This window comes from Coenobita brevimanus, chromosome 93 (assembly GCF_032717465.1).
Source record: "Coenobita brevimanus isolate Jiangsu-jjx chromosome 93, ASM3271746v2, whole genome shotgun sequence".
Taxonomy (NCBI): Eukaryota; Metazoa; Arthropoda; class Malacostraca; order Decapoda; family Coenobitidae; genus Coenobita; species Coenobita brevimanus.
The window spans coordinates 26,182,201-26,208,544 of record NC_137046.1 but is presented as its reverse complement, the minus strand read 5'-3'; the positions used below and the strand labels follow the sequence as shown (position 1 = coordinate 26,208,544).

Genomic DNA, 26,344 nt, shown 5'->3' with positions numbered 1-26,344 from the left:
TAATTTATATGCTGTGAAATGATTTTCATGAAATTAGGTAGTTCCAGGTGAATGTAAATATCACTTAGGCTTCTCCCTTCCTTTCTTATACTTGTATATATTTTTATTATGAGAATAGATTATAGGGCATATTTCAAGGAGAAATTACCAGGGAAAATTAGCAAACAAATGCACATGGGGTGTTGCCAGGTTATATTTAGCCAACTCCAGGTGTATGGCACTATCAGTTACCTAATTTTTTTTTTTTTTTTTTTTTTTTTTTTTTGTATAAGAATAGGGCATAGGGCTTATTTCAATGGATGAAATCAGTGGAAAATTCTGGGGAAGATTTACTTAGCGCAGCGTGCCCGGGCAAGCTAGAGGAGAGGGTAATGGAGGCGAGATAGGGAGGGGAGTCAAGAATGGGGATAAATAGCTAAATTGTCAACAGTGGATGATGATGATGAACGTTGGGTCTGGTTAGTACTTGGATGGGTGACCGCCTGGGAACACCAGATGCTGTTGGCATCCCTACGTGTCAAGTGGGGTTGGTGGAGGATTAGTACCCCTCCCTGTAAAACAATTAACTCTAAGCCCTTGGCCACCCCGTTTGGGATACATGGCGTCTGGCAATGATGATGTCAACAGTGGATGGGAGTACAGATGACATTAACAGTGCTGACTATTGTTGAACACTGGCAGTACTGATAGATGATACAAGCCACAACATGAAAGCCCGGGAGAATTCTAAATAACACAGAATCGCAAAAGTGACGCCCCGCAATATGATCCATTGCTCCTGAGCGTCACGAAAGTGACACCGCGCGGTTAAGGGGTTAATATCCTCACTGTTCACCACTACCCTTCCTTCATCATTCTTCACACACTGCTCACCTATAGTATCCCGATTATCCCTCTACATCTGATTGGCCACCTTAAATATCATATTTTTCCTTTCCCCATGATTTAGGTTATCAAGTAAAAGTCTCTGTGACTCAGACCTCGCCCTGTATACCTGTCTTCTAGCCCTACGCTTGGCAGCCAAGTATTCCTCCTTGCTACCACTCTTCTTCTGTTCCCTGAAAAGCCTTCTTTTCTCCTTAACTGCAGCTTCTACACCCTCATCCCACCACCAAGTTACTTTTTAGTGGTGGTCCTCTTGTCCAACCGCATGTTACATCAGTAACTCTCAAAGAGATTGTTCTTGAGGGTTCTGTACTGTTCATTAACGCCTCTGTCTACAGCTCCCTGTTCGGCCACCACTCTCCTCATCTTGCTATAGAAGGCATCCCTCACTACTTGGTTTTTCAGCTTCCATATTTTCGTCCTAGGTACACAAGTCCTCTTTTTCATCACTCGTTCTTTAAGCACCATATCACAAAACAATAGTTTGTGTTGCTGCACACACTCCTCACTTCCTATAACTTTAACATCCCTCACTAACCTCCCATCAGCCCTCCTAACCAGAAAATAATCTATCTGACTGCTATTTCCCCCAGACTCTTTGTAATTAACCTACTCTCTCTTTTCCTAAAATCTGTGTTGCACACAGTCATGTCCGTTGCCTCCCCAAACTCGAGTATCCTTTCCCCTTCTGCATTCCTTATACCATATGCACATCCCCCATGTACTCCTTCATAACCCTGTGCTAGTTCATCTACATGACAATTTAAGTCCCCTCCCAAAACCACTATCTCATCATCCCGCATACCACCTACTTCACATATTAAATCATCCCAAAATCTATCTTTCTCTGCTTCATCCAATATATATATATATATATATATATATATATATATATATATATATATACATACAGTAATCCCTCCACTATCCGATATAATAGAGCCAAAGGCATGTCCGGATAGTGGTCCCGTCCGGATAGTGGGCCCCAGCCTCCTGGACTTATACTTATGGACCCTAACTCAGAAAAACACCTATACAACTCCCTCTGGATATGCGTATCACCTATTTAAGACCCAAATCACACCAATAAGGGTCATAAAAGGCTTAAATAAATGCAAAAGAACCATAAAATGAGGCTTTAGAGGTGAGTTTATACAATATTAATCATTCTGGGTACTTACAACAAGTCCCTGGCTCCTGGACTGGTAGTTATGGACCCTAACCTAGCCTAACTCAGAAAAACACCTCGCTACTGCTCATGCATTGCACCTAAGACCCTATTCACACGAATAAGGGACATAAAAGAGTGAAATGAGGTGTTAGAGGTAAGTACAATATGGAAAATACAGTACAATATGAAACATTCTGGGTACTTACAGCAAGTCCCTGGCCATCTCGATGAATAACCTGCCTCCTCTCAGACTCTGACAGTAAGAAGGAGTTCCTGAAGCACCTGCAGTACACTGTACGTGAAGTCTTGCACTGAACTTTTCATTTGCACTCAGAATTCCATTCTCTTAACACTGCGCACTCTAGTCTTACTTGCGCTCCATTGTACCTTAATGAAATAACTGTTGCACTCTGCACTTAAAGTCTTTGCACTCATAAAACCATTTTCTAAACATAACGCACTCTAGTTTATTTACACTACATTGAAAGTCTATTAAATCTGGCAATAGATAGATAGATAGACATAAACTGATTGAAAAACCATGGAGACATGACACATCCTTGTTTCAACCTTGTTTCAATCCAACCTTCAGACAGAAAAATTTATTCAGTTCACTGTCCACATTCACTGCAGCCTTAGCACCCTCATACATGCTCTTCACTCCATATATTCTTAATACTTTACACAATCCTTGTCTATCCACCCTGTCATATGCTTTCTCCAAATCCACGAAGACCTCATACAACTTCTTTCCCTTTTCAAAAAACTTTTCCACCAAAGATCTAAGAATGAATATCTGATCTACAGAACCTCTTCCCTTCCTCAAACCTTCCTGTTCTTCTCCAATTAATTCCTCTGTTATTTCCCTAACTCTGTCAATAAGTATCCTACTATATAATTTTCCTATTACACGAAGAAGACAAATGCCCCTATGATTACCACATACTTCTTCTTCCCCATTTGTACAGGGCAATAATTATACCTAACTTCCAATCATCCAGGACTCTACCTTCCTCCCAGGCCAATCTGCACATATTCCACATCCATTCTACTACCATCTCTCCCCCATGCTTAAGTATTTCACCACATACTCTATCAATTCTCGGGGCTTTCCCCATTTTAACTTTCTTCTTCGCATCCACAACTTCCATCCTACTGATTTCTTCCTCTCTTCTCACATCCCTCTGTCTCCCAGCCATTCCCCGGCCACTTATACTCGCATTAGTTTCATTCTCTATGTTCAACATTTCATGAAAGTATTCTCTCCATCTACTCACTTTTTCTCCCTTCTCCACTAGTAATCTACCATTTTTATCATTCACTCCCCAACTAACTTCTTCGGCATCCTGTCTAACTCTCTTTACCTCTTTCCAGAACATTTTCTTACATTCCCTCCACTTTGCACTCAAATTCCTTCCAAATTCCTCATCCACTCTCTTCTTACCCTTTCTTACTAATCTTTTCACCTCTCTCATCCTCTCTACATACAACTCTCTTTTCCATCTCTCAGCTTCTTCCACACCCCTGTTTCTCATCCACTCATTATATGCTTTCTTCTTTTGTGCCACAGCCTCTTTCACCTCTTCATTCCACCATGCTGTTCCCTGCACCCCCTTTTGTCTTCTCATCACCCCACACACCACCTCACATGCTGCACATATTTCTTCTGTGAATATCTTTCACACACCTTTCACATACCCCATCTGCTCCAATCCATATTTCCCCAATCGCTCCACCACTTCCCTCTTATATACCGCTCTTTTTTCATCTCTTGTAACTTTTCCACCCTCCTTGTATGAACTACTTCCTCCTATCCTTCCCTTCTTCTGTTTCTCCATTTCGTTTGAACACTGATTCTGACCATCACCAATTGGTGGTTAGAGACTCCATTCCCCCAACCCCTGTATACTCTTGTATCTATATATGAATGGGGTTGTAAAACAGATACAAGGTAGGTCAGTGGATGTTGTAGCGGCACTAATGAGAAAGGGCAGTGTTAGGAAACTCCCTGTACTGGTGTTTGCAGATGATTCTGTGTTGTTAAGTGATGACGAAGGGAAGCTGCAAAGCTTGGTGGATGAGTTTGGGAGAGTATGTAAGAAACAGTATCTAAAGGTGGATGTAGGGAAGAGTAAAGTTGTGGTCTTCGAGAGAGGTGAAGTCAGTGAATGTACAGTGAGGTTGGATAAGGAGGAAATGGAATATGTGAGTGCGTTTAAGTACTTGGGTAGTGTGATGAGTAAGGATTGAAGTTTAGAGGGTGAAGTGCATGAAAGGGTACAGCAAGGAAGAAAGCAGTGATAAGAAACAAGGAAGTGAGCATGGAAGTGAAAAAGTTAATACATGACAGTATTTTGATACCAACTCTGATGTATGAAAGTGAAGCTTGGACCTTGTTGGAGGGACAGAAGTCAAGAGTGAGAGCAGTGGAAATGAGTTATTTGAGAGGAGCATATGGAGTCATGGAGAGACAGACTGACAAATGAGGAAGTGAAGGATCGTTGTGTGGATGTGGATGTGATAGGAAGTGTTAGGAGAAACACATTGAGGTGGATTGGGCATGTGGAGAGGATGGAAAGTGAGAGACTAATGAGGAGAGTGTATGTGAGTGAGGTGGAGGAGAGGAGAGGGAGGGGCCAAGGATGAAATTGATGGATGGAGTGGAGAGGTATATGAGAGAGGGGTGTGTGAGCTGGGAGCAGGGCAGTGAAATGGCGGGGGACAGGGCAACAAGGAGGCGATCCCCGTACGGGATTAAGGCATGTGGCAATAGATGGATAAATTACTGATTATTATTATTATTATTATTATTATTATTATTATTATTATTATTATTATTGTAATTATTGTAATTATTATTATTTTAATGGTAATATATTAATAATAATATATTTTTAATTTAAACTGAGAGAATATATGGGAAAACGGTAAAATGTTTGTTGGTATGCGACCCGAAAAAAAATATTCACATCTTTTTCCTGCATAATATTACAGTATTATCATTAATAATAATACCTATACTGGTAACAGCAATAATAATAATAATGATAATTCATTTTTTTTCATTCATTGCCAGACGCCACGTATCCCAAACGGGGTGGCCAAGGACTTAGAGTTAATTGTTTTACAGGGAGGGACACTAATCCTCCACCAACCCCACTTGACACGTACATAATGATAAGACATTAGTAATAATATTTTCATTTCATCACAAATGAGAGAATGTCTCGCAAAATGATAAATTCTTAGTTTGTATGCCACACGAAAAAAAATATTCACTTCTCTCCCGTACATTATCATTAATAATAATACTCATAACAATAATAATGATAATGTATTTTTAGTACTATTATATTTTCATATAAAATGAGAGAATGTCGGGCAAAATGATAAATTCTTAGTTGGCATGCCACACGCAAAAAAATATTCACTTCTCTCCTGCACATTAGTATCATTAATAATAATACTAATAACTGTAATAATGGCAATATATTTTTAATGCTATTACATTTTCATCTGGTGGTAGATGGTGGCGACCATCATCCACTCACTTGATGTAGTGCTGCCTACTTCTTCCTTAGCCTTTATCATTCTTTTTCTGTGCCAGCCCTCCTCTCTTCCTATTTCTCCCATTATTCCTGTCACTTCTTATTGGTTTTCTTTTCCTTACAGGTGGCTTTACATTGAGTGACAAGCCAAATGGTTTCCTGTAAGCCAAGGAACCATTTACAATGCTGGGTGGTAACCATATAGTCAAACCATACGTACTCCCTGCATGTCAGGAAGTGGGTTGGTGGAGGGTTAGTGCCCCTCCCCATAAAACAAATGGCCAGCCCTTACGGGATTATGGCATCTGACAATAGATAGATCTATAGAGACATTTTCATCTAAAATGAGAGAATGTCTGGCAAAACAATAAATTCTTGTATGGTATGCTGCATGAAAAAAAATACTTCTCTCCAGCATATCCTATTTTCTGTTTCCACAGTTTTCATCGAACAAGTATATGGTACCATTATGTGCTCGTTAGCACTATATCATTTTTGACGAGAATCACAATATAATTCATGGTACTCTGCTGTGCTTGGAGATAATATAACCTTCTCGTTTAATGGCATTCGACCTCTGTGCAGATTGTTTTTCACACTTTTGGAACCTGAATACATGGACTTTATGTCCCGATTTGTAGTTACCCATACACAGGAGTACACAACACTTTAAGGGCGTTGTTTCTTTAACACTGTGTTTGCTCTGTACAAGAAGACTAGGTGATTTAAATGTAAAAAACGCTTTGAATACGGGCAAGAACGTGACCCCACCACAATTTTCTCTTATACTGAGGTCACAATGGGCTGAGTCATGTGAGCCGCAGGTAGGCCCACAGGAGATGACATAGAGCTTTCTCACTCCCCCACTGACCAGGCCTGTTTTAGAAGGCTGTGTTAGGGTGCTGTACAAGCTGCTCTAGGTCATTAAGGATAGAAAAGGTGTAGAGTTGTTCACCAGGTGGATCGGTGAAAGGAGAGGTGAGCCAAAGGTGGTGATGAACATTGAAATCACCTGGAATGGAAATTTCAGAGAAAAGAGAAATGGATAGGATATGTTCCGTCTTATAAGTAAGGATATGGTCATATAAGGAAAAAGCAGATGTGGGAATATGCGTCTATTTTACTCAAAGTCACTGTCAAAGGCAGAGGCATCTGATTTGCGACCTGTGGGGGCCAGGCACGGCAGGGACAAGCCACACTTGAGGGACAGAAACACCATGTACATGCTACATATATATATGTACCATGTATGTGTGTAGCACCTGCCACCCATATGTACCATGCACACACCATGCACAGATCAGTCAAGATAGGTGTCATGTTCAGGTATGCTCTTTGGGTCAATATGAACTATGGTTCTGTTTGGATGCCAGCTGCCACGTCTCCACTCTCCCCTCCCCATCTACCTCTCTCTCTCTCTCTCTCTCTCTCTCTCTCATTGTCGTGTAGTCATTGTCATGACTAATGGTATGCTTTGTATTGGAAAGTAAGATGAGGAGGAAATGTTGTGATCTATGGCGAATATTGTGGCAGAAGGTTGTAGACATGTATGAAGGTGAGAGCGTTGGTGGCCCCCAGGGAATTGTGAGCAGTTCCACATGCTGACGTCTCGTGGGGACTTCTTTGTAGTTGTTTCTCAATAATATGTTAATGTTTATTTATTTTTATAATACTTATATCACAGTTGATTCCCTTACCTTGCATTGACATTAGTATTCACTACTACAGAACCTTGAGAGAGAGAGAGAAGAGGAGAGAGAGAGGGCTGGGTATTCACAGAGGACTGGTGGTCACTCCATCACCTCTCTCTCTCTCTCTCTAACATCACAAGAAGTGCAGTAGGGAAAGTGACACTTGAAAACTGGCAAAAATGTATGGAGCACTCTGAGAAAGCTAGAACAAGGAATATATCAGAAATGACATTGATAACGAATCACATGAGTCGAGGAGTCGTCATTAACGTGGCGAATGATTCCTTTTAGTGAAGAAGAAGGTTTAGATGAGAAATTTATGAATATCGAGGAGAGGAGAGAGAGAGAGAGAGATGGTGATTGTATTTTCAATGAATTTTAGGTATGAATGTTATTAAGGAAATGCTACTGTTGATCATTTTGATCAGTAAAACTATTGTAAATCAGTTTATGTTTTCATAACATTTTTTTTCATAAAGAATAGTAATAAAACAATAAAAATAAATAAAATAATTTCTTCATCTTTCAGATACTGTTGGCTTACCTAACCCTCCCCACATTCAGCCGGAGCCACTCCATCTCATCCCTCCTCATATGGACCGATATCTGGGCTGCACCCACCTGGACTCAAGAACATCATCCTTCCTGACCTATCACGTCCCCATCCCCTCTTCCTTGTTGTGCCCATACACAACATTACACACACACAGGCTGGGATCGTGAATCCGTTTCCCATTCTGGGCATCCTATTTCTTACTAAAGGTCTTCCTCATCTGAGACCCGCTACCTGTCACTGTCAGAGTGCTGTGCCGTGATTTAGAAATCTGGACAGAATAGGGTTCAGACTGAATGGCTTGTTCTTTGTTTTGTTAAACGATATGTATAAAGACAAACATGTTTTTAAATAACTGTGATGACCTGAAAAAATCTACCATTCTGTCAGAATATATATATATATATATATATATATATATATACAAAGTGGAACTATAAAACCCTTAATAAACTTCGGGAAACTGGCAGGATGGGCCATACACAGCCAGAAATTCTGGCAAGGTGGCAGCCCCTGCTGTCACTGATAGATAAATAGAGACTTCACATTGTTTTATTACTTAAGCGTCGTGTGTGTGTGTGTGTGTGTGTGTGTATATATATATATATGATTTTTCATAGTGATAGCTGAGTAGCCTAGGGAAGTGGAGGGATCGGATTAACGGGATGGGGGAGAGTTCTGTGAAGAAATTGAAGAAGAAGGTTTAGATGAGGAGACATGAATATCAGTGATAGAGAGAGAGAGAAGTGAATTTTCAATGTAAATTTTAAATTATAATGAATATTTATAAAATACCTGTTGATCCTTAAATATTAATACTATTGTAAATCACTTTATGTTTTTCATAAAGAATAGTAATAGAAGCAATAAAATAGATAAGATAATTTTCTTCATCTTTCATATTTCCCAACCCCTCCCCCCACATTCGACCCGAATACTCCCATCTCCATCCTCCTCATGGACGATATCAGGACACAAACAGATAAGCAGGCTACCTTTTACATTGTTTTATTATTTAAGCGTCGTGTGTGTGTGTGTGTGTGTGTGTGTGTGTGTGTGTAGAGGAAAAGCGAGAGGAGGAAAGAGGAAGATTAGAATCCAGGAGAGGGCATATTAATCAGCACGATCACTCGTGTTCAGTTTGGCAAGGCTTTGTGAATTCTCTCCTTCATCATTTCTGAAAGGGATGTGGTTAAAATTTTCATGTGCTGATAACATATCTCGCTCTCGTGTTCCTGTAATTTGAATCTTCTAGATTCTCCTCTCTGTGCTTCTGTGATATCTATCTATCTATCTGTGCTAAGGCATTACCTCAATCCCCGTTTTGAGGTGGCAGCAACAAAATGCTCAGAACAGCCTGTCCATGCATTTCACTGCTCTGCTCTTGCTCTTTCCCCCTCTCTCACTATGCCTCTCACCCATCCCCTCCATCTCATCCTCGACCTCCCCCTCCCCTCTGCCTCCACCTCTCATCTTCTGCTCTTAAATTGGTCTTTTACCTCCATCCTCTCCATATGGCCAAACCACCTCAATTGTATTCTCTGTAGCCTATATCACACATCCCATCACACCACAAACGTTTCCTTTATATCCTCATTCGTCAGCCTGTCTCTCACGTGACTCACAGGCTCCTCTTAAATAACTCATTTCCCATAATAACTCACTCTTGACTGTTGAAGAATTTTTCATGGTAGAATTAGGGGATAAGTAAATAGCACATATATTTAGTCAGAGCATATCATTATAGCTAAGCCAGAGAGTAGAGAATTCAGAAGATTCAAGTTCAGGAACACGAGAGCGAGATATGTTAATGTGTACATATACACAACAGCCACCTTCGGTTTCGAAATAAGTATAGTAAAAGTAGAAGGGTACAGAGAAGAATTTGCTTTTTCTCTTCAGGCAGCTAAGTCTCAGTGGGGAATAGAAGGTGAGATTTAGAGGAGTAGTGGTGTTCAACATAAAGGTCAAAGAAAGGCTGCAAGTATTGTGGGAATGAAGAAGTGAGTCAGATTGGTTCCAGGCATCTCGCTTGGTTGTCATCGGGAGAGGGGTGGACGGCGTGGGTTTTGATAGTTTATATTCGCCAAACGTTTTTATCAACACGATAAACAAGTACAACTATTCGAGTTTACAAGGAATAAAAATCACGGAGATAGAAGCAAAACTAAGGGTGTGAGGATAAAATGTTTAAGAAGTACCTCGAGCACAGAAAGACAGGGGGTTCTCCCAGCACTCAGCCATGGCCGAGCCGGCCCACATCCTGAGTACTTGCCTACGATTGGATGCAGCCTGAGTCTTCCAGTAACGAGAGGGTTAATCCTTACACATGCTTCACTACTGTCATAAAAACTCATGACAGCACAAAGCAGCTTACCATCTACACCTTACATGTGCAAAACCTTCCACAGTGCTTCTCTGTCTACTTTTTCGTATGCATTTTCCAGATCCATGAATGCTATAAACACCTTCTAGTCCTTCTCACAAGCCTTCTACACTATCTGTCTCACTACAAATATTTGATTCACACATCCTTTGCCACTCTTAAAGCCACCCTGTTCATCACTCACTAGGACTTCTGATATCTCTCTTACTTTCTCTATAATAATTCTTCCATATACCTTCCCTACCACACTCAATAAACTTATGCCACGATAATTCTTGCACTCACTTTGCTCACCTTTATTTTTGTACAGGGATATAATCACAGCCTTTTTCCACTCTGCAGGCACAGTTTCACTCATCCATGCCTTCTTACATATCTCCAACAAGCACTTCATTCCACTCTCTCCATTACACTTAATCATCTCTGCTTACACCTTATCAACCCCAGCTGCTTTCCCATTTTTCATTCACTTCACAGAGCTCTTCACCTGTATGAGTGTCACATTTCCTAGCACTGCATTTCTTCTCTGCACACCCCCAAAACCAATCATGTTTACAGCCGCTTTGCTCTCTCTATTCCCATTCATCAGGTTTTCAAAATATTATTTCCATCTGGTCCTTACTTCATCCCCATGGGTTAATAATCTACCACTTACATCCTTCACACATTCACATTTCTTTCTGCGCTCACTTCTACATTCCTGCACCTCTTTCCATAATAACTTCCAATTTTCAGAGTAGTTATCATTCATTTTTCTTCCTAGATCATCATTTACTTCCTCCTTTTTCCTCTTCGCTGGTCTCTTTACGTGCTTCATGCTCTCAGTATATTCAGTTCTTATTTCAATTGAACCCCTGTCCTGTAACCACTCAAGCCACTTCTTCCTCTTTTCCTCCACTGCTCTTAACCTCTTCATCCCACCATGCTGAACCTTTCTTGTTTGTTGTTACTCTTGCCACATCACACACCCCAATCCTTTTTTGCATTCCATAGGCTGTTCAGATCCATTTCATTCCAATTCACTGATTCTAACTCCTCCCCTACTTTGGTCCTCTGTTCATCTGCCATTTCTTTGATCCTCAGCTTCTCGACTTTCAGTTTTTCCTCTGACCGCTCCTGTCTCTCCTGCTCAACCTCACTCCTTTCAGCTTGATCTTGCATACCACAATCATTTGATCTGACAGACCTCCACATCGTCCTCTCACGGGCCTCGTATCAGCAACCATTCCCATCATCAACCTCTCTTCGAGCACGTAAGCAATCAGGTTCCTTTCAGCACAATCCCTGTTCCCTCTGTACCATATATACTTATATGCATCTTTGTGTGTGAAGTATGAGTTACAAATGTACAACCTACTTTCCTGACACATATCCTTAAGTCGCTTCCCATTATCATTTTCTCCTCGTATTGCATTACAACCCATTATGTTATCCTCAGGACCAGTGCCTACTCCTGCATTCATATCGCCCATTATGATCACTTTATAGCTCCTGGGCATTTCTCCCACTGCTTCATCCAGCTCATCCCCAAACCTGTCTTTCTCTTTCTCACTTCTGTCCTCACACAGTACATATGCTACAATAACCGCCACTTTCACCTCCTCAAACTTGAACATGACATACATAGACCTCAAGCTGACACATTTGTAATCTCTCATTCCACTCTGCCACACTTCATTCATCAACAAAGCAACTCCTTCCGTGCGTCTTCCTCACCCATTCATGCCCAATCTTACACATGTCACACCCTTTCACTCTTCCACTTCACACCCTTTCATCTTTGTTTCACACAATACCATCACGGCATATCTCGCACTATTGAACACCCCACTTCCACCGTCTTGCTCTCCTTATAGACACCTGTCACATTCCACATGGCCATGCAAATTTGCCCATTTGGTTGGGGCCCTGGGCAGGTATTGGGCCCTCCTAGGCTCTCTGAAACAACTGCCATGATTAGATGATTTTGGATATGGGAATCTGTGGGACACTTAACTTAGCCAAAAACCCCAGGTATATGGTTACTACCCAACTTAGTAAATGGTTTCCTGGGTGCAGGAAAACTTTTGGCATGTCACTCAGTGTAGAGACCATGCGGCGTCCCTACATTGAGTGAGTGGATGGTGGGCGCTCACATCCAGATAAATAATATTGTAAGCTTTGTCGCTGTCTACTGCCTCATACAGCTCCGAGAAGAATGACAACAAGTTTGTGAGGCAGGATCGACCTTGCTTGAATCTGTGCTGACTTTCAAGATTAAATGTTTCTAAGTGTTCTCTAATTTTATTTGCCCAAATTGACTAGCGTTTTTCCTACTGTTGATGTTAGACTTATCTGATGATAATTCATCGCAGCTCATATATCACCCTTTTTTAAAATGGGCACTTCGTTTGTGGTCTCCCATGCCTCCAGAACTTCTGAATTTAAAGAGTCAGTAAATAGTGTTAAAAGTGGCTGACATAATTCTTCTTTGGTTTCTTTTCAAAATTTTGCATTCATATCGTCTGGACCTGGCAATTTTTAAGGTTTTAACTTATTAATTTCTCTCAGTACATCCTCCTTCCTAATGGTTATCTTATCAAGAATATTTTCCCTACTATCATCGTAAATATTTGCTGCTTGAGGGACCAGGTCAAGATTTCCCTTGGTAAATACTAATATGAAATACTGTACACTGAAACCTCGATTTAAGGGACTAAATGGGGAATCAACTTGTCCCTTACTTGAAAATGTCCATTGTTTTACCACATATAAAGACAATCTTATTATGAAATGCAATAATTGTTTCACTTATCTTACTTATTTATATGATTATGAATATTATTTTACTGGTATTGTACTGTATAAAGAAACATGTTAATGTATATAACCTAGACATTACATATCATTACAAAACAATAATGTCCATTTGTTAGGTAGAATATGGAGTCCCTTAAATCCGAAATCCCTTAAATGGAGGTCCCCTTAAATTGAGGTTTGAGTGTAATCACTTAGGATGGAGCACATTTCTTTATCTTCACTGCCTTTGTTACCTGATTCTGCCCTGAGAGGTCCTATCCTATCTTTTTTTTTTTTTTGTATGATACATTTGGTAAAAACCCTTGGGGTTTTCTTTTGATTCACTAGCAACCTTAATTTCATAACCTCGCTTTGCTTTCCGTATCTCCCTCTTTATTTCTGTATTCAAAGTCGGGTACCAGTTACATTAGTGTTCCTCTTCACTTTTTATTTTTCTGTACTGTATATTCCTTTCTTTGGCCTCAGAGATTTTAATCTGTTTTTTAACTGTCTTGATTCTGAATTATTCGCTCTAAATGGTTTTGAGGGGATATATCTATCTTGGCCTCTGTGTATTATAGTTACTAACTCAGTATATTTCTCACTAGCCAAACGTCTGCTTGGTACTGGACCTGAGTTAATCCCAGTCACCTGAACTACACTCCCACCTATATCCTGTCCCTCACCTATGGCCTGACCTTCTCCAGTGACCTGGGGCACATTCCCACCCATTTCCTGCCCCTCACCTATGACATGGGGTTCCCCAATGACCTGGCTCTCACTGAAGTAACCAGTCTCCCCATGGAATACGGTTCTGAAATAAACTCTTAATCCATCAATATCTATACAAAAATTAGGAACGGTAGAGGGATTTTCAGTAGAACAGACATCCCAAACAAATTTGAACCTAATTTCTTCATGATCGCAGTTACCAAATCGTCCACCAACTTCTGTATCACTAATGACATTTTCTTCATTAGCTAAAACCAAATCTAGTATATTATTACCTCTGGTGGGCTCCCTGATGCACTGATAAAGGAAATTATCCTGTAGTGCCTCTAAAAATTCCTCTGATTCTGCATCCCCTCTCTGATTTCGCCAATCTAGCCTTGGCAGGTTAAGATCCCCTACAATTATTACTAAGCTGGAATGTGATGCTTTCCTAATTTCCTCCCAAAGATATTTACTATCTTCTCTACTTAATTTTGGAGATTTGTAAATAGCTCTTAAGACTAATTTCTCCCTGTTGTTCCTGATTTCGACCCAGACACTTTCCATGTCCCTGTTTACTTTAATGTCTGCTTTATTGGAATAGTTTATTGAATCCTTTACATAAGTAGCTACCCTGTTCCCCTTTTTTCCCAGAATATTTGACACAAAATTATCATAGCCCTTTGTCTGATAATCAGGTAAAAATTCTTGAGTGTGTATTCATCCAAGTTTCACTAAGAACGGCAGTGTCTATTTTCTGTGTACAGATTAAAGCCCTCAGTTCATCCATTTTATTACGTAAACTCCTATCTACGAGTATCTATCTATTGCCAGATGCCTCAATCCCGTTTGGGGTAGCCACAAACAAATCGCCTCCACGTCGTCCTGTCCCCCTCCATTTCACTGCCCTGCTCCCAACTCACACCCCCCTCTCTCATATACCTCTCCACCCCATCCCTCCATCTGTTTGTTTATTACACTTGCAGATTATTATGAGTAACTATACCTCTACTTTGAGACTTTTTTTTTTTTTTTTTAAATAACTAGGAAACTCTACTAATACAGTAATACAATTGTTTGTACTATCAATTATTGCTCCTTTATCATCATTTGTGCTGTCCTCTATCATCGCCTGCTCATTTTGAGATGCCTAGGTGGATGTATCTACGCTAATGGTTAAACTGTTGTTCTTAATTTTGCAAGTCTCGATGCATCTATCCATACCTGATGATGATGATTTCTGAATGTAGTTGCTGCAACTTCCTGTACGTCTAATTCTCAACCACAGGAAAACCCCTCTAACTCCCTGTCTTTCATTCCAGCTAAAACATTAACTTCCTACCTACTAAGATGAGTCTCATCCCAATTATACATGGCACTCCATCCATAAAACTGGTCCCAGCTGTATTGCATTAACTTTGCAATGCTTTTCAAGGCAGCACTTAAAACCTATCACCCTGCTCAACCATTTCCTCCCAACCCCCCTCCTAGGCAAAACACCGAGTAATACAGGGGTCCCTCCCCTCTTCCCAGCTTAACTGAATGTGAATGTGAATGTGATTTAGAGGCAGAGAGACAGTGTGCTTGCACCGTTTATAACCTGTGAAGCCCAACTCTCCGTGAATGAGAAATTTCAAGATGTTCATGTGGTATAGGTAAGTCATGGAAGCAGATATTGGGCTGAAGGTTTAAGGTAATGAGCTTTAGTTGATTAGGTAAAAGTTTAGATATGGAAGAAGTAGCAGAAGGTTTGCACTGTGGTGTAATATACTGTATAGTAAATGAAAAGTATTCTGAGATGGTGTGGATTTGTGAGAAGAATGCAGCAATACAGACTGTCGAAAAGAATTCGTGAAAGTGATGTGTGACTGCATTTTCCATATACACAGCTCTCACTTGTATGCAAGAAGCTTAGTCACATGTCCTAGCCAAGGCTTTCACAGGACAAAATTATTTTTATAAATGATTATTGTTGTGGCAATATAGTATACTTTTCTGCTTTGGATTTTTTTTTTTATTTCCCTCTCGAGGGGTTAGTTACTATACTGTATAGCCATTACATACTTCTTCAATACGAAAGTAGTTTTTACTAATCTAAATAAAATTATGTAGTGGGAGTAATAACACATTGAACTAATTCATAATCATAGTGGAGAGGCTAATTAGCTGCTGTTGGTACTTCATTAAACTTCTATAAAATGCTGTACGAATGTTCTTTATGGTGAGGGGGCATGGCATTATTTTAATTTATTTGATAGTGATCGAAAAGCTTCAGCTGCATGGGAGAAAAAAAAAAGTTGTGCAGTATATTGCTGAGAGAGTGGAAAAGGGAAAAATGATTGAGATAGAGCAAGAAAAGTCTGTTATTACCACTATTAGTGAAGGGTGGGAGAGCAGGCCATTAGTGAGATAGAATCAGGAAATAGTGTTCGCAATCTCTTTGTCGCGTATCTACTGGAGAAGCATGTACGTGAGCTGGCACTGCAAGAGGTTGGTGATAGGTTGCCTTGTTCATACAACAGTGGTAATTGTATTTTGGAGTTGGCAAATTTGGGCTGTCTAGACATTGCTACTCCTCACCCTGCCGTAGAGTGGGAAAGGAGGTCTGGATGATGATGATTAACAGCATTTTCATTCCAGGTGTGAACATCCTTGTAGCCACTCCTGGGAGACTGCTGGACCACTTGCAGAACACACCACATTTTCTGTACAAGAATCTGGTGTGTCTGGTGATTGATGAAGCTGATAGGATATTTGATGTGGGATTTGAGGAGGAGATGAAGCAAATACTGAGGATTCTTCCTAGTAAGTGACCTATGTACTTTTAAGTCTTTTTTGTTCATATTCCATTGTTTTGACACCTAAGAAGTAATAATCTGAGTTTCTCATGACCACAAGATTAACTCTGTGTTGTTAGAGTACCTTCTTGACTTACTTCATAATTAACCCTTACACCGCGGGCATGTTTCCCAATGTTTTGCGTCTCCAGCGGGGTTATTCGGGCTCTGACAGACTCTCAAAAAATATTTGCCAAAAATCAGTTATTAGTCCTAGAATATTAAAATTACATATGCATATGGCACATACCTTCAGCTTTCTCCTGGGATGTTTGTTGAGCCTTCGTCGATTACCGAAGGACTTGTGGAGACCTCTGAAGTTGGGTAACGAAGTCTCCACTTTACACTTCCCGACAACCCGTAATATGATTACCACAGCCAGATACTAACACTATAAACACTACTCTATGATTATCAAGTAGTTTGGGATACTCCAAATAAAAACCACTGTGAAAGCAATGAAAATTACGAGCGCGTATGACCTTCCCTCTTGCGCTAGTTCGCTGTTGGTATTCAGTCATTTATTATTCTTAAAACCCCTCACACTTTATACTTCTATTACTATATAACACTTATATATATCTACAGTCTTTATCCATAAGTTTCCGTCAGTAGTATTAGTTTATTGTCACTGTAGGGATTCAATTTCTTTCAGTAAAATACGTAGCATTCACTTTCTCGTCCTGTATACTAGCATTGAGAGTGAATGTCACTTTCACCTTCACTCTCATAACTCATAGTATTCAGACATGCTAGAGTGAAACTTTCACTTTCATTACTCCTAGGGTATATACTCGTATTCTTATAATACTACTCATTTACATTTCTATTTACGTTCTCTATTTTATTTACATTACAGTAATCCCGCATTTTTTGCGGATTTTTTGTCTACGGTTTTGCCCTCTCGCGGATTTTCTTAGCATTAATAAGTTCAACAAAAATATCCTTGAATATACAGAAAAAAAAAAAAAAATGAAATTCCCGCAGCTTCCAATTGTAGCGCGGTAAACTCACGCCACCCTCTGTCCCTTTCCCGTGGCCCCTCTGCCAGTGTTACCATATCTATAGCATAATTTATTCTTTTAGCATAATTTTATTCTTTTAGCATAATTTTGATCAAATATTCGAGTCTGGAATATTTTTTAGCATATTAGAAGTTTTAGAATCATTCTAGCATAATTTAGAATGGAATGGAATATTTTTAGAATAATTTAATAAAAGCTACAAATCAGAGAGAGAGAGAGAGAGAGAGAGACGAATAAGGTAAGAAGATGTTTGAATAGTTGGTTACTTTCAGTTTGGGCTTGGTTGGGTTGGATTAGGTTAGGTTGGATTAGGTTAGGTTAGGTTTTAGGTTAGGTTCGGTTTGGTTCGGTTAGGTTAGGATAAGTTTGAGCTTTGTACTTTACCCATGAAACCTAGGTTTTTCCGATGGATTTTGGTATGATTCATTCGATTTTCAGCTTCATTTCAGTCGGAAATGACCATTTTCTGTGTTTTCCCCCCTCCTTATAACCCCCGATTCCCCAAAGATCCCTCATTATTTCAGGGGGATGGGGGGCGGTCATATCTCAAAATCTGGTTATTTCCGACGGAAATGATGCTCAAAATCGAACGAATCACATCAAAATCCATCAGAAAAACGTAAGTTTCGTGGGAAAAAGCAGTATGGGTAGATACCGATATTTATCCTCTTACTGAATGTAGGTTCATTTTAATATTTTCATAGTAAACAATACATAATTAATATGTTGCACGAATATGTATAAATTTTATCATTTAGCTTCAAGTTAGCATAATTCATTTTTTACTTGGAACAAATATGCTCAATCTAGCATAATTTTTTCATTGCCCTAGCATAATTTCGTTGTTTGGATATGGCAACACTGCTCTCTGTCCCGCATTCTTCAGTCCACGCCTGACTGCCTTAAGTGGCTGTTGTGGTTGTAACCACACTATGATATGAGCCTCTTGCCTCCCACTTGCTTTCCACATGGCCCCAGGACGTAAGCCAGCCTCACCAAAGGCTAATAATACAATTAGTAAGAACTCCAAAGTGACAAAACGATCAAGTTATGACCTTAGCAGAGAAAGTTGTGTTACTGGACAAGCTAAGAAACGACCGTGCGAGTGTTTGCTATCACCAGTTAATGCATCTTTTTATTTTGTACTGTTTTGTTAATAAATGTGTAGATAATTGTGTATTACAGTACGGTGTTTACGTTTTTCCTTCATAATGGAGTATGTGCTTTCAATCTTGTAAGAAGGTATTTCGGGATGAGTATGGAGGTTTCGGGACAATTCGCACTCACAACAAACACGAAACAATTCGCCTTCATTAATGAAGATAGCTATGGGTGACGCTAGAATATAATTCAAAGGCGACTACAGCAAGGAAGAAACAAGTTAATTATTGACTAAAGGTGCAACTAATAAATAATATCCAGAACCTACGCTACTGAACATAGACTGCTGGATCCCCCTGAAATATAGTTATTAAAGTATTGATTAATTAATAATAAGTATATTGATGAAAGTATTGATTATTATATTTATAGAATGGCGGGGAATCGTCCAGGGTGCGAATTGTTCTGAAGGGGAATCGTCCATGTTTTGACGGGGAATTGTCTGACGACGGCGGGTGTCTCGCAATCAGTATGGACATGGACTGTGTGATGGGCAGCATGGTGGGCACAAGTGCAAGTTTTCAATTGTTAATAGAGTATTCGCGGAATTGACTTTTCGCGGGGGTTACAAGAACGTAACTACCGCGAAATATGCAGGATTACTGTATTTACATTTCTATTTTATTTACACTGTGTTATGCACTGTCACTTGAAGTAACTTATAAAACTATTTTCCACTGTTCACGTATATTTACATTCATTACTTTCACTTGCTGTTTACACATTATTTACAGTTCCACTTGCACTGTTTTACTCAATAGAAAGATCGTAGTCACTCTTTTATCAATTGTCAGCCCTTTACCTCTTTCCACACGAGGTTTAGTAGGGGGTAAAGGTCACAGGGCCCTTTGCATGGGGGTGAAAAGTCCCTGAAGCTAGCAAGAGCAAAGAGACATACCTCCACATTGGGAGATGAGAGTGAACTGATAAGGGTGGGCCAGGGTGGTGGCCTACCTAGGGAAATGCATTGCTGCCATCGTTAGCCTCTTGACAGCAGCTAATATATTGCAGTGAAATTATTGGCAGGAAATCTATACAATACATTATAGCAACGTTGGGTCTGGTTAGTACTTGGATGGGTGACCGCCTGGGAACACCAGATGCTGTTGGCATAACTCCCTACGTGTTAAGTGGGGTTGGTGGAGGATTAGTGCCCCTCCCTGTAAAACAATTAACTCTAAGCCCTTGACCACCCTGTTTGGGATACATGGCGTCTGGCAATGATGAAAAATAAATTAGGTAGTTCCAGGTGAATGTAAATATCACTTAGGCTTCTCCCTTCCCTCCTTATGTGTATATTTATTACGAAAATAGATTATACGGCATATTTCAAGGGGAAATAAACAGCGAAAATTAGCGAACGAGTGCACGTGAGGTGTTGTCAGGTGATAATTAGCCAATTCCAGGTGTATGGCACTCTCACTTACCTTATTTCTTTCTTGTATATATTATTTGGTATAAGAATAGGGCATAGGGCTTATTTCAATGGATGAAATCAGTGAAAAATTCCAGGGAAGATTTACTTAGCGTAGCACGGCTGGGCAGGCGAGAGGATAGGGTAATGGAGGGGGGGTAGGGAGGGGCGTCAAGAATGGGGAGAAATGGCTAAATTGTCAACAATGGATGGGAGTACAGATGAGATTAGGAGTGCTGACTAGTGTTGGACATTGGCAGTACTGATAGATGATACAAGGCACCACTTGGAAGCCCGGGTGAATTCAAAATAACACAGAATCACAAAAGCGATGCCCCGCGGTATGATCCCTTGCTCCCAAGCATCACGAAAGTGACGCCCCGTGGTTAAGGGGTTAAGGAGAGATGTGCCAGAACCCACTTTGTGTTGGTAAAGCAAGAAATGCTCTCATTGTTACAGCAAAAATTCAAAACCATACCATAATAGGTACTGCAGCCTGGAGTTAGTTGTGGAGCTTATCCCTCCCAGTGCTTGACACTTACTGTGATGTTATAATTTTCCAGTAAGATGCATTACTCTTTATGATTCCACTTCTTTGCTGTGCATTTTTTTGTCTGTTCCTAGAGTACTATATGGTGGTCCCTGCTCCTCTTGTTTCCATCCTCACTGTGTGTGTCAGTGTTTGCCCCTCTTTTGAGCATTCTGAATTGATTTGTTTGGATTGTTGTTACCAGGTTCAGACCTCACATTTACTGCTGTAGTATTTTGCACTTACAGGATGCTTCAGAAAAGCATTATCACATGGAAAACACTTCAGTATCTTACTTTTCTTTGTATACATACATACATCATCTAATCCTGTGTTACCCCATGAGGAGCGTAGGAGCCCTGGGCTAGGCAAGTTGGTCCTGACATTTAAGATGAGCAACTCAATTAAACGACAACAAGGCTTGCCTCTGGAGTAAAGAAAAACAAGTGGAGACTGACTCTAAGAACATACATTTGTCATTGGGATATGCTATACTGGGACTTCAGGTCTGTTTAACCAAAAACTTCAGTCCCACACGTGTTAACATTTTTTTGAAGAGCTCTGTATTATTCATTTTGTGCTTAGGAGCTTCCCAAGGGGACTCCAGAGTGTGACTGGATATTTTTTTTTCTTTTTTTATTAGGTTCTGCATACATAGAACAAGTGTCTGTGACAGTAGAAATATACTGCTAGTGAATTGTTATGGACTGCTAGATTCATGGTATTCTCTGTTTGAACTGATGGGATGTCATGTTTAAGTTTCTAAAACTCCAGCATTCGATGCAGGTGTGATTAGTTCATATTGTATTTTAAGTTTTAATTGTTTTCATCAAGTTTTATTGGTTTGAATAATGTTAAGGCAGCAGTGATAATGTGTCATACTAGGAGATTTATTTATGATAGGGTGTGATTAAATTTTTTTACATAGTAGCTTCACTGTGTTTGATGTCCTGGTTAGGTATATAGAACATTACTTGCTGAGTTCGTCTTTGTTTGTTTTCATTTTGTAAAGGCCCCAATATGCTTGCAGGCATCACCCTTGGTCACCTAATGGTAGCTGTCCATGCTGCTCAATCTCTGACAGCTCCCTATTCGGGCCCTTATCCTTGAGGTCCCGCTCAGTGACCTTGTCCCAGGTCTTTTTTTGGTCTACCTCTCGCAGCCCTACCCCTAACATTAACACTCCTCATTTTCCACCTCATTTTCCACACCCAGCTATCTTTCCCCCATGCCCAAACCATCTCAGTTTACTTCCTCATCACAACATCAATACACTCCAGTCCCATCCTACCTCTCAGCACTTACATCAAAAACCTAGCCCCCCAAGGCCTCACACTCAGAGACGCTCAGCACATCTACCTAATCATTGTCATTTCTGTACGGTTGAGTCTGTGAATGTCCACTTCCTTTACTGCTGAGGTCCCACTGCCATACGGCATTAAACTCTTGACACATGCTGCATACAAAGATCCCTTAGCATGGAGGGAGAGCCCTCTCAGTGTCAGGAGAGGCAACAGCTCCCTGAACTTCATCCAACCACTTAACACTAGCCACAGAGCTAGCTCCAGCCACACCTCCAGCACATAGCATGTCTCCCAAATAACAAAACTCTACCACACACTCAAGAGACTCACCAGCAAGATTAGTCCTTTCATCATCATCATCATCGTCATCATCATCATCATCCGGACTCCCTTTCCCACCCTAGGGCAGGGTGTTGAGTAGCAACATCCATACAGCCAAAGTTTGCCTAGTTCAATGGGTCACATATCCATTCACTCATCATTCAAGCCCTCAAAATCCTGGCTTCATCAGATGGGCAAAAAAATTATTCCACATTCAGTAGCTCCTGTCTGATAGAGCCAATCCAAATACTGTCACGCTAAAAAGGGGTGCCAAAACCCTGGTTATGCGCTTCGCACAAAATTCATCCATCCAGCTCAGTCTGTCGTCAGTCCCTTAGCCTCACCAACTTCCATACCTCTCCTCCTCACACACTCATCCACCATATCCCTTCACCTTCTTGGCCTACCCCACCTCCTCCCTCTTTCAGATTTGCTCAGCTATCCCTTTTTCACCACTCTCTTGTCATCCATTCTTTCTACATGACCAAACCATTTCAGTACATTCTTTTATATTCTTGTATCCACAGACTTCCTCACTCTGCATCTTTCACATACCACATTATTCTGTATCCTATCCACTCTCTGTACTCCACATTCATTCCTCAGCAGTCCCATCTCCACTATTCTAACTCCTGACTTTTCATTTCCATGCCACCCCATATGTTAAAGTTGGAACTAACTCTTCTCCATGTAAGCCATGCACAGCTGCAGCGCTCAAGCCTCTGTTTCTTATCAAGGCTTTCATAGTACCAGCTACTTTCCTTCCTTGTGTCACTGCTTTCCACTTCTTTTGCACATTTTCCTCTCTTTTCTGTCATTGTACCCAGGTATTCGAACTTTCTCACCTATTTCAGTCTCCATTCACCATAACATCACATTGGGAGCCACCTTCTCTCACAGTAGCCATCACTTTACTCTTTTCTACATTTTCTCTTAAGGCATGACTCTCACAGACATCAACAAAACTCTGCACTAGTCTATCAAGCTCTTGTCTGGTATTTGCAAGTAGCACTGCAATATCAGCATACAACAAATTTAAGATATTCCATCCATCACCATTCATTACCAATGCCATCCCTCTCTCCATTACTTGTGTTTTTACTTCTTTCATTACCCCATCCATATATATATATCAAGCAACCATGGGGACATCACACAACCTTGTCGCATGCCCACATTGATCGTGACCCATTCACTTAGATGCCCATTTACCTTTGCACATGCCTCACTACCCTCATAAAAAGTCTTAACAGCACCTAGCAGCTTCCCATCTACACCGTAGATGCCCAAAACCTTCCACAGTCCTTCTCTTGTTTACTATATCGCATTCTTTTTCCAGATCCATAAATGCCATAAACACCTGATTATATGCAACACACATTTTAGGAAGAGAGAGAGAGATTAGGTTGATTTCATACGAGTCTGGGGGGAAATAGCATCCAGATAGACTATTTCCTGGTCAGGAGGGTTGGTAGGAGGTTATTGAGGGATGTTAAAGTTATAGGGAGCAAGGAGTGTGTGCAGCAACACAAGTTATTGATATGTGACATGATGCTTAAGGAGCAGATAATGAAAAAGAGTACCTATGCACGTAGGAGGAAAATATGGAAGCTGAAAAAACAAGCAGTAAGGGATGCATTCTATAGGGAGATAAGGAGAGTGGTGGTTGAACAGGGAGACATTGACAGAAGTGTTAATGAGCAGTACAGAGCCTTCAAGAGCAACGTCTTGAGAGTTACTGAATGATTTAATATGTAGATGGACAAGAGGCCCACCAAGACATAAAGTAACTTGGTGATGGAATGAGGGTGTAGAAGCTGCAGTTAACGAGAAAAGAAGGCTATTCCAGGAATAGAAGAAGGATGGTAACAGAGGAATACTTAGCTGCCGAGTGTAGGACTAGAAAAGAGGTTTACAGGGCGAAGTCTGAGTCACTGAGAATTTTACTAGATAGCCTAAATTGTGTGGATAGGAAGAATATGATATTTAAGGTGGCAGTTCAAATGATGAAGAATAGGGATATCATAGGTGATCAGTGTATGGAGAATGATGAAGGATGGGTAGTGGTGAACATTGGGGATATGAAACAGCCGGTGGTTGAATGAAAAGTTTGACTGGGACAGGGCAGGTTTGGAGCCTACTGATTCAATGTTTGGCCCTTGGCCTTTGATTGACACTGCTACTGTGAGTGGGGCGATAGGGAGGATACAGGTGGGGAAGGTACCAGGTGTGTCTAGGTTGACAGCTGAAATGTTGAAAGCCTCAGCAGATATCGAAGTGAGGTCAGTTACTGACCTGATAAATACGATTATATATATGAGTGTGTTGTCCCAGATGATTGGCTGAAGAGTGTAATTGTAAATATGTACAAGGAATGATGCCCTGGAAAGAGGAAATTCTAAAGGCATAAAGGTTTTAGACAAGATAATGAAGGTAATAGAGAAAGTAATAGAACGTATGATTAGAGATAGAGTGAATATTGATGAGATGCAGTTTGGGTTTATGCCAGGCGAAGGAACCACTGATGCCATAGTTAATGTTTGACAGCTTCAGGAAAAATATATAGGAAGGAAAAGGGAACTGTTTTGCTGACTTGGAGAAGGCCTTTGACAGGGTCCCTAGAGAGGTGGTACAGTGGGCATTGCGAAAGCTTGGGATCAATGAGAGGCTGGTTAGGGTGGTTATGGCCATGTATGAGGTTTCTTGCACCCAGGTAAGGGTGAACCGAGATTTGAGTGATAAGTTTTCTGTAAATGCTGGTGTGCATCTGGGGTCAGTTTTGAGCTGCTTGTTGTTTACCACGGTACTTGAAGCCCTCTCACATGACTTCAGAAATGGACTTCCGCGGGAGATGTTGTATGCTGATGATTTGGTGTTGAATGCAGAGAATGAAAGAGAGTTGGAGAATAGTTTCAGGAAGTGGAGCGGTGATATGGGGCACAAGGGCTTAAGAGGAAATGCAGATAAAACAAAAGCAATGGTATCAAGGTCTGGTGGCGGTACTGTCAAAAAAGAGGGAGAGTGGCCATGTGTGATTTGCCACAAGGGCGTGGGAAGTAATTCCATCTTGTGCAGTGTCTGTGATTAGTGGGTGTCTAAGAAATGTAGTGGTATTAGAGGTAGACTGCAAGATAATGCTGATTTCATGTATGCGGTATGTTGGGGAGAGCAGGTGGATGTTGTCAGACGTGAAGAGATTGAACTTGGTGGTGAGTCTCTTGAGTGTTTGGAAGAGTTTGCACAGTGGCAGTATCATAACCAATGAGGTCTTGCCTAAGTAACATATTTGCTACTGTCATAAAGCTCAAATTGGGAAAAGTTGTAAAATACCATCTCAGCACTTGCGGCATCTCGATTTGAGTTACCTTGCCCAGAAGGGTAGTCAAGTTGTACCCCACCTGCTTGTGGTGACCCCGCAGACCCCCTGTTTTTTTATTTCTGTTCTTTGTGCTCTCCTCCCCCCAGATTAGGGTGACACAAATGAGGACGGCACTACCCAGGTTTCTACCAGGTGGTATGGTATATACTTTTTGCTGTTGTTGTTGTCAATGTTTTTGTTTTGTTCTTTTCTCTTTTGCCAACCATGAGCAAACAACACTAGTGCCCTCACTGCACTAGGCCTGTTGCAAAAAGGTGCACTAGCTTAAGTGTGCATACTGCATCAAGTAAGTTAATTTGGCTTGCGAAAATATGGATGCTAATGATTATCCATTTATGAAGAAGAGCCACCAGCTGGGCTTTCGCTGGCTGTGTAGCCAATGCATTGCACCAGCGGATGAGGTCATGGCTGGTGGAGGAAGTAGAGCCACTAAGAAAGAGTTGGAAGATGGGGTTGTAGGTCCGATATTTCAGGCTATCAGAGATGTTTCAGACAGACTAGAGACCAAGGTCTCATCACTCGTGGCTGTCACCCAAGACCACGTCAAGTCATTTGCTGATGCAATTTGGGTGTCTCTCGTGGGGGAGGGGAAGGATCTCCCTTGGGGTGTGGTTGAGGTCTCATGGGCAGAAAAAAACAATTCGTAGTCAA

General features: G+C 40.8%; 1 protein-coding gene across 2 annotated transcripts in view; it reads left to right on the top strand.

Annotated features, from left to right (window-relative positions):
* Positions 1–26,344, top strand: part of pit (probable ATP-dependent RNA helicase pitchoune) — a 341,853-nt gene that overhangs the window by 152,345 nt on the left and 163,164 nt on the right. For both annotated transcript variants that reach the window (XM_080282378.1, XM_080282377.1), the window contains one exon: positions 16,364–16,528. In XM_080282378.1, coding sequence (XP_080138504.1) covers positions 16,364–16,528 — 165 coding nt within the window. The remainder of the gene's footprint in view (positions 1–16,363; positions 16,529–26,344) is intronic.